The 17215-nt window shown below is 47.7% G+C and overlaps 1 protein-coding gene across 1 annotated transcript in view; it reads left to right on the top strand.

Annotated features, from left to right (window-relative positions):
- Positions 1-17215, top strand: part of RGS9 (regulator of G protein signaling 9) — a 67621-nt gene that overhangs the window by 30910 nt on the left and 19496 nt on the right. The window contains exons 10-15 of the mRNA XM_063081075.1: positions 6391-6420; positions 7258-7319; positions 9451-9564; positions 12872-12987; positions 14382-14469; positions 16596-16734. Coding sequence (XP_062937145.1) covers positions 6391-6420; positions 7258-7319; positions 9451-9564; positions 12872-12987; positions 14382-14469; positions 16596-16734 — 549 coding nt within the window. The remainder of the gene's footprint in view (positions 1-6390; positions 6421-7257; positions 7320-9450; positions 9565-12871; positions 12988-14381; positions 14470-16595; positions 16735-17215) is intronic.

Here is a 17215-nt window from a genome sequence, read left to right as displayed (position 1 = left end):
CTCTTTGCTGTGGAGGAGGGGGCGGGTAGAGGCAGAAAGCACATCACTGGCGGTGACGTGGGTGGGGCTTGGGGATGGGACCAGAGCCAGCCAGGACGGTGCTCAGCTCTGTGTGTGTGTGTGCTGGGAGGGGGGACCTTAACCTCAGCAATTTGGGAGGGCACCATCCTGGGTGTCATGGTTGGGCTGGCTTCCAGATGGCCCTCCTCGTGGGAAGCATCTTCGTGCTCCCTGGCCATCAGGTGGTGGCAGGGGGAACGTGCCTGCTGGTTTTCAAGCCCATTTCCTGCCCGACGCTGGCGATGCTGTCAGCACTGGGCCAGGTGTGCATGAGACCAGCGCGCTCCACGTGGGGTTGGCACGCTGGGCCTGCACCGCTGCTCACTGTCCCCTCCCTGTCTTTCTCCCGCAGCTATCTTACTCCTGTCTGTGCTCTCTGGCCACTGTGGAGTGTTAAGAAGAATCAGGAGCCGTAGTTCTCATGCATGAGGGGCCCCTTCCAGCCCCACCGTGCCTGTCGCATCCAGCTGTTCAGGGACATGGAGGCTGGTGCTGTGTTTTCTCTGTTGCAGCATTTCCCACCGTCTGACTGAGTGTCCCCTGTTTTTCCGTGTTTATCTGCCCTGAGAGGAGAGGGTCACCGAGAATGCAAAGTATCCCCAAATGCATAGGGTTTGGATTTTTGTCTCAGTTCACAGAACTCTGGGTGCCTGAGTTGGTGTGAAGAGAAAGGTCATTTCTCAGATAGAGTACATTTTTGAAAAGATGTCTGTTTTCCTCAAATGGAGGCAAATAACCATCAAGCATAAGAAAGGAGGCTGTTAGGACAGCAGGTGTCTGAGACCCTGGGAAACCCACTCCCTCAGGCTGATGGCTACTGGCAAGGCTGTCCAACCCTGGGAGGGACTGGCCAGGGGCCAGGGGCACACCCAGGAAGTGTGTTGTCTCTCAGCTTCCATACCTTGAGGCATGGGGGGCCTAGGTGTGCACAGTCCCCCACCTTCCCTTTATTTCAGAGAGCATTTGACCCTGCAGTTAGGGGACTGAGTGGAGTGGCCAGGTGGGGCAGTGCCCAGGGATGGCATTTCCTCCTGACCCCTGCACCCCAGGAAATGATGGGGGCGGGGCTTCTCAGGATGGGTCACCACTGTCATTTAGCAGTGAGGGGCAGTGCCGCATGCTGAAGACAGACTTGACATTGGAATGAACCCAGGCTCTGCCACTCCCTGGCTGTGTGGTCTTGGGCAAGCTCTGGAGCCATCCAAATTTCAGTTTTCTCATCTATAAAATGGGTATAGAAATATTTATTTCTCTGAGGATTAAGCAGGATTGTTTATGTGAAGTGTATGGAACATATCCAAGGTGGTGACATTCCAGATGTGGTATCTATTATTACTATAACTGCTGCCATGTGGCGAGAGAGATCATTCATGGGGCCCTGTAGACCTCAGACCCCATTTGGGGGGGACTATACCTTGCCAATTTCCTCTTCTGTTCTTACACCTTCTCATACCTCTTCCCTGGATGGAGGCGGAGGGAAGAAGACAAACACCAGTTCCCTCCTCTCTCCTCATCCAACAGCTGCTGAGAACAGCAGTCTACACTGGCGTGCACGCTGGTCTTTGGTAAAGGGCAGAAACCTGGCCCCACAGTATCGAATACTGTGCTCTGCAGAGCACTCAGCCTGGAACCCCAGTGAGAAAAGCCCCTTAGATGCTCCCACCAATGGGGGACAACCTGCTTTCTTCTGGTGGCCCCTTGTGTGACCACAAGAAGTGCTCCACACCTAGAACAGCTCAGTTGAGACTCACAACAACCCCAGTTCACAGACAAGGCAACAGGCTGAGAGAGAGAAGGTAACTCATCCATGAACACACAGCTTGGAAATGGTGAAGCCGGGATCTGAGCCTCAGCTGACAGCCACCACAGCCCATACCTTGCCTGATGCTTTCTGATGTCCATTAGGTGGCTATTGGAAGCTTTGCTGGATTTCACTAAATGCATTAAGAGAGGTCATATCATTTTCCTTTTAAACATGACAAAACCGAAACAGAAAGATTTAGCCATTTGCCCAAGGTGGCCCAGCTGGGATTCAGATTTAGGTCTTTCCAGTTCTATGGCTCATGCTCTTCCCCGATGTCATTACCCCACCCATCCCCCACCCAGGTCCAGCTTCACAGGCAGGTGACTTTGGAGTCACCCAAGGCCCCACGCACAGAAAGGCCCTTGCTTGATTTAATTTTCAGCCGCCATTATCTTAAAATTCTTTACGCTTTTTTTCTGGACAAGGGGCCCTGCCATCCCGCCTCTGCCTGATCAAGAAGGACCTGGCAGGTGATTGCAACCTCGAATCCTCCGCTCCTTGGACACCTGCCTCCCATCGCTTTTCTTGTCAGCTTTGCATTAACCACTTCCGCTTCTGGATTTCCCGGTTTCTGCCTTTTGACCCTCTCTCTGCTCACGGTGCGGGTGCTGCCTGCCTCCTCCTGGCTCCTGCATCTGCCTCTCCCTCCGAGGCTTGCCTGACCCTCCACCTCTGTACCTTTGCAGATCCCTGCCTGGCTGCCTTGCCTCCTTGTCCGGGCTTATCCTTCCTCTGGGCCCCCAGGGCCTCTCAGGGCATGACCTTGCCCCTCCCACCCTGTGACAACTGTCTGCAGCCTCCATCCAGGTTTTGGGCCACAAGCCAGCCACAGAGCTGTGTAAACAAGTCTAGATGTGTCCCTATTTGGACAACTCTGCCAGCAAAAAATAATAAGTTGCTAGAATTCCAAGAATGCAGAGCATGCAAAGATTCCTTAGTCAAGATGTTCCTCCTGTAGTGAAGCGTGTCACTCGGATGAGGACGAAAGAAGTGGCTTCACTGCAGGAGTGCCAGCTGCTTAGAAAGGAGGGGACTTGTGTATGAATTCCAGGGTGAAAGAAAGAGTTTATTTCTTCTTATTTTACCATGAGGTGGTTTTCTTTGAATTGCTTAGGGTTGTGTGCGTGCGTATTTTTTTAATAACTTCACTTTACTTTCAAATAATGCTTTTTATGGCCTTTGGCTTAGTAATAATAATACAGATGTAGGTTTGCACGATTTAACAAATAAAAATACAGGCTTCCCAGTTAAATTTGAATTTCAGATAAACAATGAATAACTTTTTTAGTATCAGTGTGTCCAACTACTACCTGGGCATCCTGTATTTTATCTTGTTTTTTAAATCTTTTTATCTGTTCTTTTTGTGTATTTTATCTTGTAATTAGGGCTAAAATCACACTATGCATATGCTCAGCAGCGGTATATTAGTCCCAATTTGTAGTCACTGTATACTGAGTCTCTGCTATATACCAGTCACCTATGTCTATTATCTTATCTAATCCCTTTTTTTCTACCCTTCTTTTACAAATGAGAAATCAGAGGCTCTAAGATGCTAATTAACTCATCCAAGGTCATGTGCCAATAAGTGATAGAACCAGGATTTTAACCTTGGTCTGACCCCCAAACCCCATACTCTTTCTTGACCCTCCTTCAGCTCCCGATCAAATTCTTTCTTTGCCTTTTAGAAAAGTCTAGAACCCTTTCCCCACACTGCCCCAACACACACACACCCCTAGAAGGGCAGAGATACCTGTGTGTCATTCTAGAGGAAGCTGATCTCGTGGGCTGCTATTCTTAAAGCTAGAAACAAAAGCTATAATTCACACAAACAATCCAAGGGAGAGGTGGTGAAGCGTCAGGTTCACCAGAGAGCACGCTGCAGTCTGATTCCCAGAAGATGGCTGGGAATTCTGGGAATCAGAAATAAACAGCAAGCCACATGACAGAGGCAGAGCCCTAAAAAACATAATAAAATCAAATGCAGTGAAAAGATGTGTAAAAATTTTAAAACTCTGAAGCCTGAGGTAATGGCCCCAGAAGCAAACGTATTAGGTCAAAGGAGGACCAGGAGAGGTAGAATAGAAATGCGTGTGCACATGACTGTGATGGGTAAGTACAGCTCCCTGTGCAGCCCAGAGACACCAGGACAGTGGGATCCCACTCCTTCCACCTGTGTTCATCCGCTCAGGGCCCTGTGCCCTCGTGCTGGCCACAGAACAGTGGTGACAGACAGGAAGTGTGCTCGTGGGTCCTGGGCACTTTGAAGGAGGGTGTTTATAACACTGGCTGCTGAGCACGGGCTCAGCACAATTTCCATCTTTACCATCATGAGTGATAATTAGAGTTTCCTGTGTTTGTGCTTCATCTCGTGATCGGGGCTCACCCTCTGTTTTGGTTTTAATTTTAAATGAAATGACTGGACAGAGTCATTCCATTCTGCAGCATTCTCAGCTTCAGGGCAGGGAAGGAATTGGTGAAGAGAGCAGGCTGGGTAGGAGAAGGTTAGCAGGTTCAAGGATTTTCTGTTTCTGATAAATCACTCCTCAGCTCTGCAAAGGGCAGAGCTGGGTTTGAATCCTAGCTCAGCCAATTACTGACCAGGAAGTGTTGAGAAAGTTACCCACAACTTCTCAGAGCCTTGATTTCCTCAGGTGAAAATCAGTCTAATAAAATCCCTCTCCTTTAAGCTTTGCAAAAGCTCAAAGAGGTATAAATTGCTTTGCAGTAATTGCTAGGCAGTTATTTTTATGCAAAAGTTCAGCTTCCCCTTTGAGCAGAGGGAATAGACCGGTATTATTCAGACTGTTCTGAACAATCCACTCCAGCAAGACTCTAACAGAAGGATCTGATTATATTAGATTTGAATGCAAGTTCACTTTGACCGTAGGGTCCTTTTTTACCTGAAATGCATGTCATCTAAAACAGTGCCTTATGTTGAGAGAGAAAGGGAACAAATAACATGTGTGATTGCCAAAACATTTGAATCATTTGGAAAGTGCGTTCAATTTTTTAAGTGGAAAAATATTCTATTAAGCTTAGACAACGTCCCCATTTTTCTAGGCCTTCAAGCGCACTGAGGTCATCATTTATTTGATATTTATTGAGCATTTACTCTGCATCAGACATTATGCTAGGGAAGATAGACATGATCTCCCTGCCTTTTATGAGCCTTAATGGTGACACATATATTAAACAAAGAGCCACACAAATAAATATATAATTAAAATTCTGATAAGTGCTATGAAGGGGGAAGTTAGGATATGTGAGAGTCCAAAACAGAGAGACCTACCCGGGCTTCACCTCTCTGAGATAACTCTCCCTACTCCTCAATGCAGGAAAAAGATTTCCTGTGAAAAACAACGACACAATAGCAATCCAACGAAGCAAAGTAAAACCCAGTATGGATTAGAAAGACGAGGCGAGTACATGACATTCTACATTGGGTCCTCCTTTATTCCTTGTCAAGGGGCTCAGGGGCCAATACATGTTTTGCTAACAGGCTGATAGGAAGTAGTGTCCTTGGACTTTCAATTCTATCCCAGGTGAAGACTTGGTTGGGTTAAGCAGCTGGAAATTAAGAGGCTCAGTCTGAAGTATAAGACCAACCAGCCCCTCATGACACAACCAAATCTGGGAAAACTGAGACTAGAATTATCACTGCATAACCTCAGAGTTGCATGGGGCAGAAAAGTGGTGCTAAGGAAGCACATCCCTCTCGAACTCTACGTACTTTAGTTGGAGGAAGATCTGAATGGTTTCCAGAAGCTTCTAAGAGTCTAAATTTGGAGCCCCTCTTGGAGCCATCCTTTCTCTGCTGTAACTCAAAAAGTCCAGCAGGAAGACACAATGCAGCTCATCCCCAGCCTGAACTCGCTTCAGCAGCATCAGCAAGGGGATGGGCCCGATGCGATCTTCCACTCTGCAGCTCAGCTCTGGGACTCAGCTTGCGGTAAATGCAGGTCTCCAGTCTTTTAATGGTGTGCTTTATTTTGGCAATATGGCTTTCTTCTGTTTCATCTTGTGGTGTTGGTCATGTCGTTATAAATACCTGCAGAATGAACTTCCCCATTCCTTCAGAGTTCTCCACTGTGAGCAAAGAAACTAACTCAAGATCCACCCTCGTCTCTCCGTCTTTATCTCTCTGCCCACACCTCACACATTATGGTAGATGGTAGGCTAGGACCAACCTCAAGCTTAGTCTTTAGTTCATCTTGGTTTTTAGATGAGATTGGGCACGTTCAGGGTGGTATGGCCGTAGACTCATCTTGGCTTTTAGGTCAACAGCAGAAAGTTATAGTGGTAAATTATACAACCTCCCACCCCAAGTCTCTTAGTTGATATTATTCTGCAGTAGTTGTGTAGAATATGGTGGAGGTGGCGGTAATGGGGAAATCCTACCTTTTAAGTAAGAAAACATGGGCAGTTTTCTCATGAGGGAGGATTTTTATTTTTCAAATGGGTATTTGAACTGTGATTATTTCATGGTATTTGTTTAATGGTTTTGCTTTTTTTTTTTTGTTTTACAGAAACAAACTATCACTGCTGTCAGAAAAGAGGTAATTAGTGTCCCAGTTCCAGTGAGTTTGATTTTAAGTCCTCCAACCAATTATAAATACTTGGGCTTTATGCTCTGTACTCAGACATGAAATGAAAACCATGTGTGATGTTCACACAATTGTTTTCAAGTCAATGGACAGCACAGAATGACAGAACATCTGTTGTAAGATCTGAATGGGGCTGACGTTCAGACTCAACATGGGACACCCCCCCCTTGAACGCACAGATCTGAGGGATGGCCAGGGAGGTCCACGGGGGTGGTACCGCAGTGTCCACATCTCCAGCCTGGCCTCTGCTCCTACAATTACGGTGCCATTCAGAATCTATCTAGGGTGGCATATTACCTACTTTGGCAGATCTTATATCCAGGACCCAAGATAGAGCCCTGGAAAGCATTGGCCATTGAGGTGGATGTGTCAATGGATATCTGAATGGGGAAGAAGGTGGTTGAGGAGGGGGACTGCTTGCTTCTGCTGATGCTGCAGAACCAGGAAGATTAAGGATGTCACCAGTAGTGGGGACACTCTGCTTCTGTCAGCCAGAGGCACCTGAGGGAAAAACCAAGCATCCGTCCCCATGTCTCAGTTTAATGCCCCTTAGCACGTTTTTTTCCGCTGATGCCTTTTTCTAGACGAACAGATACTGGGTTGAGGAGGCTACTAATTTGGAGTTTGGGGTTACATGTCTCCTGTGGGCCTGAGGTGGCTGGCTTGAAGGGATGGGGTGTTGTTATGGGTAAATGGCTTCTGGTTTGGGAGGCCATATATAAGTGTCAGTGTTAGTGGCACTCAAGGGTGGGGACATTGGACATCTTCTAACACCTGTGTCTCTTCCAGATCATGTATTACCAACAGGCCTTAATGAGGTCTACGGTGAAGTCTTCAGTGTCCCTTGGAGGGTATGTCCCTGATTTGTTGGTCTTGCTAAGGATTGTGTATAGGTAGGTAAGGGGAGAACTGCTTTAAGGGAAACTTGACAAGTCATGAACTGAATGACTTAAGATCCTAAAAAACTGTGGGGGACAAAACTAGCCTCTTTAGTTCCTAGTTTTTCACTCTGAGTAAGTCTCCAGGTCTCACCGTGGGTTAGGCAAAATTGAGGGTGGGCGAGGTTCTATAAACATCTTTGTTTCTTAGAGTCCTCTAATGTGTGGATGGGGAAGGTAGGAAGAGTTGAAAGTCCATGTACTGGACACTATGGGGACTCGAGAGAGCCTGTGTTCCTGTCATTACCCATCCAAATTTACTAGGAATCTGTGGGTTATGCTTACTGGCTCAGTGTGCTATTAAATGTTCATGGCTAACCTTTGATTTAAGATCCAGTTAGGATAAATTGAAAATTTATGATTGATTTATTGAACTTTCAAGCTACTTTGATCTAGTCGCCCTTTGGTCATTATCTTGGAGACACAAAAGCGTTTAGTGTCTCCCAAGTGCAAGCAGATATACTTTTGAAATGTGGAATTTGGTTTAGGATCACCTTGCTAACTCTGAGATCTTCCTACACACATGGAAATCAACTCAGCTTATTCCTGGGGAGGCACAGCGAGACTAATCACTTGTTCTGACTGTGTGGGACTCAAGTGGTGGTGGTACTGATCAGGGCTGAAGTTGCTGTGTTTTGTCCTGTGCCTTCCTTCCAATATGGTTAGGGTTGGGCGCTTGTGAAAATCTTTTATGTCTTCTCAAATCCCTAGTTAGCAAAAATGCCACATGTCCAAGAAAATGTACCCTGACCCAGCTCACGTTTTTCAGTGACTCTGTCTGCTGCTGCTGAGCCCTGATCCCGGATGACAAGAGTGCACCTGTGCTCAGTGCACACTCTACTACGGTTATAATGATAATCTCGGTTCTGTGAGGAGGTCAAAACCATTTACTGTGGGCTGACCCCACGGCTCACTCGGGAGAGCACGGTGCTGGGAGCGCAGCGGTGCTCCCACCACGGGTTCGGATCCTATATAGGGATGGCCGGTGTGCTCGCGGCTGAGCGCGGTGTGGATGACACCAAGCCAAGGGTTGCAATCCCCTTACCGGTCACAAAAAAAGGAAAAAAAAAAAAAATCCATTTACTGTGATGTTCCAGAAACCCAGTTTCATGAAACGAAACAGAAATAAAATTGAAGGAGACACAAGGATGCTTCTTAGATCCACTTTCCAAGTTTTATTGGTCTTAGGGCTTTGTTAGTATAATTCTGGCATCATTAGTGTCTGGACCTGTGGACAAGTTTTTTCTTTTCCTCACCTACCTCACTGGTTGAATCCAGTGAATCTTCTGGTTGAAGAATGAGTGAGAAATGAAGCCAAAGAGGATTGAGTATGCAAACCCAGTTCTCTAGTTTAGCTCTAGGGTGTGGAACCTGTTCTATCAAAATCCCATGGCTGTGGGCAGACTTCATGGCAGGTGCTTTTGTATCCAGCCTGGATATAATTCCCCACCTATGGGATGGAGGAACAGCAGGTTTTCCATACTTCCCAGATACCAAGAGAGGTGTTGACTCAGAAGCTTGCCTCAACTCAAGAGAATGAGTTCTTGCCCCAAATAGTGGCTTTGGGGTGCACATCTCAATGGAACCACAGGTTTTGAGTAATGGGTCTGAGTTCCCAAACCCAAGCATTATCCTAACAAAGGGTGGAACCCAACACAGCGACCATCTGGGCAAGTCGGTGGCAACCACATGCCTCCAAGGTGGGTTCTATGACACTTGTTTGAACATGGGTGCACCAAGTCAGCTTTGAATTTTAAAAACTCCCAATAAAATATAAAGAGGCCGTATTTTAATAAACTACATATGGAGAAATGACCAAGGGACTGGACTGGGAGACAGTGTTTTGTTTCGCAAGTAGAATAGGGACAATTCTTGTTAAACACCTGCCAATCCTAAGGGCTATTAGAGAATTTCTCTAAGAAGACAGTAATAAAGATGTGCCTAAATCAATACAGGAAAAGAATAGCTGGTCAATCAACCTGAGTATTGATCTAGTCTCTTGGATGTAGAGCTCCTGAGAAATTGTTTTCCATTTGCTTTTCAGGATCGTCAAATACAGTGAGCAGTTCTCATCCAATGATGCCATCATGTCAGGCTGCCTACCAAGCAATCCTTGGATAACAGATGACACCCAGTTCTGGGATTTAAATGCCAAATTGTATGTATTCGATTTTTTTTTTTTTTCTTTTTGCAGCTGGGTGGCCTGGGGATCCAAACCCTTGACCTTGGATTTATCAACACTGTGCTCTGACCTCCTGAGCTACCCGGCCAGTCCTGTTTTTTTTTTTTTCTCTTGAAAACAGCTTTTGAATTATAATTCACATGCTGTACAATTCACCCACCTAATGTGTGCGATTCAATGGTTTTTATTGTATTCATAGAGCAGTGCAAGCATCATTACAATCAATTTTAAAGCTTTTTCATCACCCGAAAAAGAAACCCCATATCCTTCCAGCTCTAGGCAACCATGAATCTACTTTCTGTCTGTACAGATGTGTCTGTTCTGGACATTTCATATAAATGGAATCATACAATAGGTAGTCTTTTGTGACAAGCTTTTTTCAGTAATGCCTTCAAAGTTTATCCATGTTGTAGCACATATCAGTACTTCTTCCTATTTATGGCTGAATACTGTTCATTGCATGGATAGACCATGTTTTGATTATCCATTCATCCACTGATGGACATTTGGATTGTTTCTGCCTTTTCACTCTTTGAATAATGCTGTTGTGAACATGCACGTACAGGTTTTTCTGTGGACATATGGTTTCATTTCTCTTGGGTGTATACCTAAGAGTGGAATTGGTGGGTGAAATGGTGATTCTATGTTTAACAACATATGCTTTTTGAAAAGGGAAAAATATCATCTTCATGGCTTTGCATATTTGATATCTAATAAGAGTAAAAAATTAAGTTTCAGGAGAGCAAGGTCCTAAACCTGCCTTGAAAATTATACCCCTCACTCCTATGCTTTGTTTGTGAATTTTGAACAGTGTTGCTGTGTTTGCATTAGTGTGTTGTTTGGAAGAGGGGGAAAGGCAGAAATGCAGAAGAGGAGTCCAAGCTAGCAGAGGAAGGAAGAAGAGACGGATGTAATAGACATGTCAGGGAAAGGCAGAGGAGGAGGAAGGAGAGAAGGGACTGCTGGCCTAGGTGTGCAAGAGGTGATGCGACAGGGAGAGAGCACCAGGAACAGGCCACAGCTTGGGTCAACGCCAAGGTCATGAGCACCTGAGGCGTGAAGAACACACAGGCGACTCCGATCCAGCCAGGTAAGCAGGCATAGCCTGGGGAGCGGGGCTGTTTCTCATCTCAGAGCAGCCCTTGCACCTCTTTCTGCAGCCTGCTGGGTGCAGCTGATGGGGTAAGAAGGCCACTCATCAGGAGTTTGGGGTCACCTATCTACTAGGTCGACTGCAGAGCCAAAGATGCTCTGGGGGCCCTAGTTACTAGGATGGTTTTCTGGAGCCTGTGCCTGTCTGCCAGTGTATCAGAGGAGAGGGGCGACCTGCACCTGCTCGTGGACAGGCATGTGTGGAATTTGGCTCTCCATGGAGGAGAAGGCAGGCAGGGCAACCTAGCCAGGAAAGGGGGTGTCCCAGGTGGTGGCCTGGGAAGGAGATGTGGACAGCAGCTGAATTTTAAATGAAATGGGGATTATGGTATTGAAGATGGAGGTAGAGATTGCTGGTGGAAAAAAAAAAAAGGGTAATGTTCTGTATAGGAGCCGTTGCTCAGAGGGCGCTGGGTGGATGCCAGATAGAATGCCCCATTGAAAATGGAAGCCTTGTTCTTAGAGGTTGAGATTTTAGAGCAGTATTAGAATTATCTGGGAAGCTTTAAAAAAACATAAAAACAATGTCCAGCCCTTCCCCTCAAACCTCTTACTTAATTGGCCTGGGTTGTTCCCTGACCACCACTGGTTTTATTTTAAGAGCTCCATTGGTTTTAGTGAGCAGCCAGGGTTCATGGGTCTGGTTTAGACATTGGTTCCCAGTGTGGCGCCAGGACCAGAAGCATCAGCATCACCAGAGAACATGTTAGAAATACCCATTCTTGGGCCCCACCCCACTCCTACAGAATCGGAAACTCTGGGCATGGGGCCCAACGATCTGTATTTGAATGAGTCTTCCAGGTGATTCTGATGCACATTGAAGTTTGCAATTAATCCTGGCTCTGCTTCTTGCTAATTACACCTGGTAAATAATATAACCTCTTTGAGCCTCATTCTTCTCAGCAACGAAATGGAATAACAACACTCAGCTCATAGTGTTGGCTTAAGGATCTGAGGATGTGCTTGAAGCCCAGAGCCTCACATGTGGTAAAACTCCGTACACAGTAGCTGTTAATGTTATGGTAGTCTTCCTGATTTTATGCTGACTGTCATCAAAATGTACACTTGCTTGGCATACTTTGTTATGGATTCCATAGACATCAATCGTACCCGGCTATGGTCCCAGCTGCTACGACAGTGGCAAATGTGGGGTGGTATGGATTTCCTTCGTTTCAAAGGGACCGAGTTGGGTTTAGGAGAAATCTGTAAGGAATAGGAAAGAAAACCAACTATAGTCATGTGCTGCATAACGAAGTATTGGTCGGTGGTGGACTGCATTCATGGAGGTGGCCTAGCATAGGAATCACAGGCCCAGGAACCATAGGCTATACCATATGTCCTAAGTGTGCAATAGGCTGTGCCATCTAGGTTCATGGAAGTACTTACTAATGTTCGCACAACTTTGAAATCACCTAACACTGCATTTCTCAGAACATATCCCTGTCATTAAGCGATGCTTGACAGTATTTTCCTGATTCTCTGGACTGTTAGACCTCAGCTAGCTGGACTCGAATGTCCTACCTGCCATCAGGGAGATCTTTCCAAACATGGAAGTGGAGTGAGACTTACATCTTAGAGGGATCTCTGGGAGAAGGGACATAGATGGTACATGGGATCTACCCGGGGCGTGTGGCCTGAAGGCAGGTACAGGAAGAACCACCAGCTCCCACCAGAGCCGGGATGTTCCGGGGTGAGGGGGCAGCTGCGGTGGTGTCTGCGACTGTGGCGCCCATCACCAAGGCTGCTCCAGAATTCTCCTGGCCCGGTGGTAACCTGACCCTCCACTGGCCGGTCTCCAGGCTGTGACCAGGCCTAGGAGGAGGCATTGAATTCTTCTGCCCTGAAGGCCGCCCCCACTGCAGGCATCCTCCTTGCCTCTGGGATGGCCATCTCCTTATGTGAGCCCCAGGGGATTTGTCTGAGGCTGCATTTGCCTAGTGAATGGTGACTTAGATTGTATGTTCATGCAGGGATTCGGGGGAGGAGGAAGAGTGGATCCAGCCCTGGGGTGTGGGACTAATGGAAGTTAGGGGGGAAGACTAAAGCACCTCACCCCCACCCAGGCCACCGCCTGGCACAGCGCCTGCCTTGCGTGGAGTGTCTGGCACATTTACAAATGTCATCTTTGCAGGGTGGAAATCCCAACCAAGATGCGGGTGGAACGATGGGCCTTCAACTTCAGCGAACTGATCCGAGACCCCAAGGGTCGACAGAGCTTCCAGTACTTTCTCAAGAAAGAATTCAGTGGTAGGTCTTTGTTTTTTATTATTATTAGAAATTTTTACTTTTAGAAACGCTCCTTTAACATCTAGCCTAGGGTTTCAGAAATTTCTCACCAGATGTTTTCATAGCTTTGCTTAACGCTCTAAACAGGTGCTTCCTTTTGCAGCTTTAACAAGGACACCCAAGGCTAGGACCCATTCTTCCATAGGCGCAAAGAGGCCCCTCATTCCGGGGGAAAATTGCACGACTCACAAAATCTGCATTAGCACAATTAACCTTTCCGAGGGCTCCGTCCCATCTCGGCTGCCCTCACTTTGTCACCCAAAGAGCTCCTGCTCCTCCTGGCCTCTAAGCACAGCTTTTTAGGGAAACCGAGAAGCGAAGGGAGACAGGCAAGCAGTCCCTTTCTTTCCCTTTTTCTCTCCCTGCCTGATTTTCTTTAGCTCAGGGGTTCTGCACATTTGATTTGCCTGGGGATATTTTACAACATATGTTTGCCTGGATCTCCTCCCCCAGAGGTTCCTTTTTAATTGGTTTGGGTTGGAGTCTCGGAAGTTTTGAAAGCTCTTCAGACGAGTATAATGTGCAGCCTTGATTGAGAATCACCGCCTTTGCCTCTGGCCTGATTTCTTCAGGGCCTTAGGGGTGTGCAGATTTTAATGGAATGGTAGGGCCACATTTTACATCCCATATCATTTGTTTCATCATAGGGGGCACTTGGGACTTCTTCAACACACTGATCTGGGAAACATCAAGGAAAACTGAGAGGCCCGATTAGAACCAGTAGGCTGTCCATTCAATTGGATTCACCGCCTCCACTGAAATATTTACTTTTATGGGATTCATTGACTTTCTTTCTGAGTCCCCAGTCCCGGGGAGCTTCATATTGGAGCCTGGAGACTCCACTGCACATTGCCCATCACCCGCTTGTCTGTGGGGCTGCTACTGAAATGAGTCCTACTGGACATGCCTTTAGCCTGGGTGATTGCCTGATGCAGAACATTATGTTATGATACGGATTGTTGAAAATCTCCCTAATCAAGCCAAATTGCCGTGATATAATAAAACCCAGAAAAGATGGATGGAAAAGCGTGAGTTTAGGGCAAGCTGGTAAGTAGTGGCTATCGTGCCATCTAGTGGCCAAAAGACAAATTGCACCCTGAGCTTATCCCACCCCACGCATTTCTTGGTAACAGAATCCGGCAAAAAGATTTCCCTGCATTATTGGAAGGGAGATGTGGCTCTTCTCTCAAGAGTATTTTTTCTAATGTCACAATGTGAGATGGCTTGCTTTGCAGAAAAAAAGGATGTTCACCAGGCTGGCGGACCAAATCTATCCCAGCTGACCCATTTCTTTTATTTCCTCTTTTCTTCTCCCACCTTGTTTCCTGCCTGGCTTTTGTCTGCGTGGAACCCAGGGGAGAACCTGGGATTTTGGGAAGCCTGCGAGGATCTGAAGTATGGAGACCAGTCCAAGGTCAAGGAGAAAGCGGAGGAGATTTACAAGTGAGGAGTAGCCAGATCGTTGGGAAAACCTTCCCTCGGGCCTCCCGCTGACCACACCCTGGCGTTTGAGGCCCGGGATAGAGCAGGAGGTGTCACACCCTGTGTGGCCGGGTGGGCTCTTGTCAACAGCAGTCACTGCATCTGCATTGCTATAAATACCACTCTGCTGCTTTGGAGGGTTTGGGGTTCCTATAAAGAAAGCTTGGTGAGACCTGCGAGGGTGACTCCCCTGCTCCTTAGGGAATGTGTCTAGGTGTAAAAAAAAAAAAAAAAAAGGAGCTGCCCAAATTACAGTGTCAAGGGCTTTGTCTTTCATTAACCCACCTTAGGTCTCCTGGAGAGACATATGTGTGTGTGTGTGTGTGCGCGCACGCGCGCGTGTGTGTGTGTGTTTGTGCGCGCACGCGCGCGTGTGTGTGTGTGCACGTGAGTCACACACACACATAGAGAAGAGGTGAGATGGGGAAAACCTGTTCCCCAAGCCATCTCAGAGATGTGAGGACCATGAGGCGAAGGCAGGTTCCCCTGCATGTCTGGGACAGTGAGTCCAGCTTGGGGTACAAATGCGGGCATCTCTCATTTTTCACTTCATGGCTCCAGCCACCACTTGCTCAGCATAGCAACAAGTCTGTCCCACTCCAGGCCTGCTTCTCCTCCAAATGGCCCTCCAAATTACCCAAGTGCCAAGGGTTCCTGTTCAAAAGGGTCAGTCCTGCTTCCAATGGCCAGGTGGAGAGAGAGAGGGAGGTGTGTGAGGCCACCAAGATTGCTGAAAGCCACACTGCTTCTCCCTACCCGCCCCCCCAAGCCTGCTGGGTGCCCCTGTTCTGTTGTGGTCCCATCCCCATCGATCCTTCTGTCTTCACTGGCCACAGTGGATGCCAGTGTGGGGATCCAAGGGCCCAGGGTGTTTAATTCATACTCACATGCTTAGCCTTGGATCCCAAAGCCCAAGCCCCATGCTGGGCTGGAACCCGCCCTTTGCAGCCGCCTGACCATGGTGCTGAGCTTTGGGCAGCAGACCCCACAGCCCCTCCCCTCTGAGGACTTCGCCTGCTGGCCCTTTGGTGTCCTTCCTTCTGATGGACTCAGACTGGGCCATCCCACTTTTCAGAGAGGCGCTCACAGCACTGAAGGAAGCGCTGGAGTTCTGCTGCTTCTCGTGCTCAGGAGCTCCTGTATTCTCTTGCAAATCTGCCCACCTCCTCCTGCAGGGAGGGGCTGTGCACGCCAAGAGAGATGGGGGTGACAGTGGGGAGGACTGTGGGTCCGGGAAGGTCCCATGACACCCTTCTCCAGAACAATGGGAGCCTGACTGCCTCACATTCCATGACACATGCACAATTCCCAATTCCAAATGCCTGCTGTGAGGGAATTTGCTGCCCCCACCATCATATCAACCTCCTTCTTTCCGAGGGTCCCCAGTTACGTGAATCTTAGTTTGAATTCCAGAATTTTAATGTGCATCTTAGGAAGGTAGGAAAATATCCGTGTGAGTATTTCTAACTTCCATCAACTGAGAATTGGAAGTATTGGGAGAGCTCTGCATGCCTGAAATCCCAGATGGAGCCACGGGACTAGGAAGGGTGGCAAAGTCTGGTCTAACTGGTGCCATTGGCCCGGATGCCCAGGGTTGAAACTCTGGGCCACCTCCTGACTCAGCATTTGAGGTTCATTACAAAACACATCTAGATCAGGCCGAGGGAGAGCAGAGGCCAGATCACCTGTCTGGAGGTGTCTTAACCTGGTTCCAGGTTGGTCCCAAATCCTGGTGTGTAAGGAGGCAGAGGTGTTAAGCTGGAGACTGGATTCTATATTCTCAGGCTGGGGTCTGACCTAACATGGGCCTGTCCCAATCCCCTTTCTGTCCTTTCTCCTAGAGTTTGGGAACATCGAAGTTAAATATTCACATTCCCATTCTTGGCATGACTCTTTTCTCGCTTCTAGGAGAAGTTGCTTAACAACCTCTTCAAAAGTTCAAACTTCTTAGTATCTCCTAACAAAAAAGGGACACCCTCACCCTGGGTAACCTGAGTCATGTCAACCCCTCCCTCCCATGCTGCTGTGAACTTGGCACTAAGTGACTTGGTTTAGCTGCTTTCACTGACACCTTCCTCCCACCCCAGGCTATTCCTGGCCCCAGGCGCGAGGCGGTGGATAAACATAGATGGCAAAACCATGGACATCACGGTGAAGGGGCTGAAGCATCCCCACCGCTACGTGCTGGATGCAGCACAAACCCACATCTACATGCTCATGAAGAAGGTAGGTGTGGCTTGCTGAGGACACGTGGGGGCCGGGAGCCCTTCCCTGCCCAGGTATCTGGAGAGTTCTTTAGGTATGAGAAAAAGGGAGTTGGAGTGTGGATGCTGCTTTGCCAGTGGTGGGATGCAGAATTGCTGACTGTCTCTTCCAGCTGTTCTCTGGGCTAGCCCCTCCTCGAGTCCTGGGTCCAGGGGCCAAGCTCTCAGACTCTGTCCTAGAGTGGTGGCAGTCCCCATGACCCCGGCCTCAAGCAGTTATGACATGTGGAAAGTCTAGCGTCTAAAAGAGACAGATTAGGTGTGAGTGTAGTAAAACCCCGTGAGATGTCAGGTAGCCTTCTAGATTATCCATGAAAGGTAAAAATGGTGGGAATTTTCAGGAAATTGTTTCTAAAAGGTGGGGTGGGGGAACCTAAGAGAAAATTGCCACTTTCTTAAGAAATTAGAATGTGAGGCTCAGAGTTAGCCTTGGAGAAGTTGTC

Source organism: Cynocephalus volans, chromosome 16 (genome assembly GCF_027409185.1).
Source record: "Cynocephalus volans isolate mCynVol1 chromosome 16, mCynVol1.pri, whole genome shotgun sequence".
NCBI lineage: Eukaryota > Metazoa > Chordata > Mammalia > Dermoptera > Cynocephalidae > Cynocephalus > Cynocephalus volans.
Note: the sequence above shows the minus strand (reverse complement) of the source record. Positions and strands in the feature narration are given on the sequence as shown.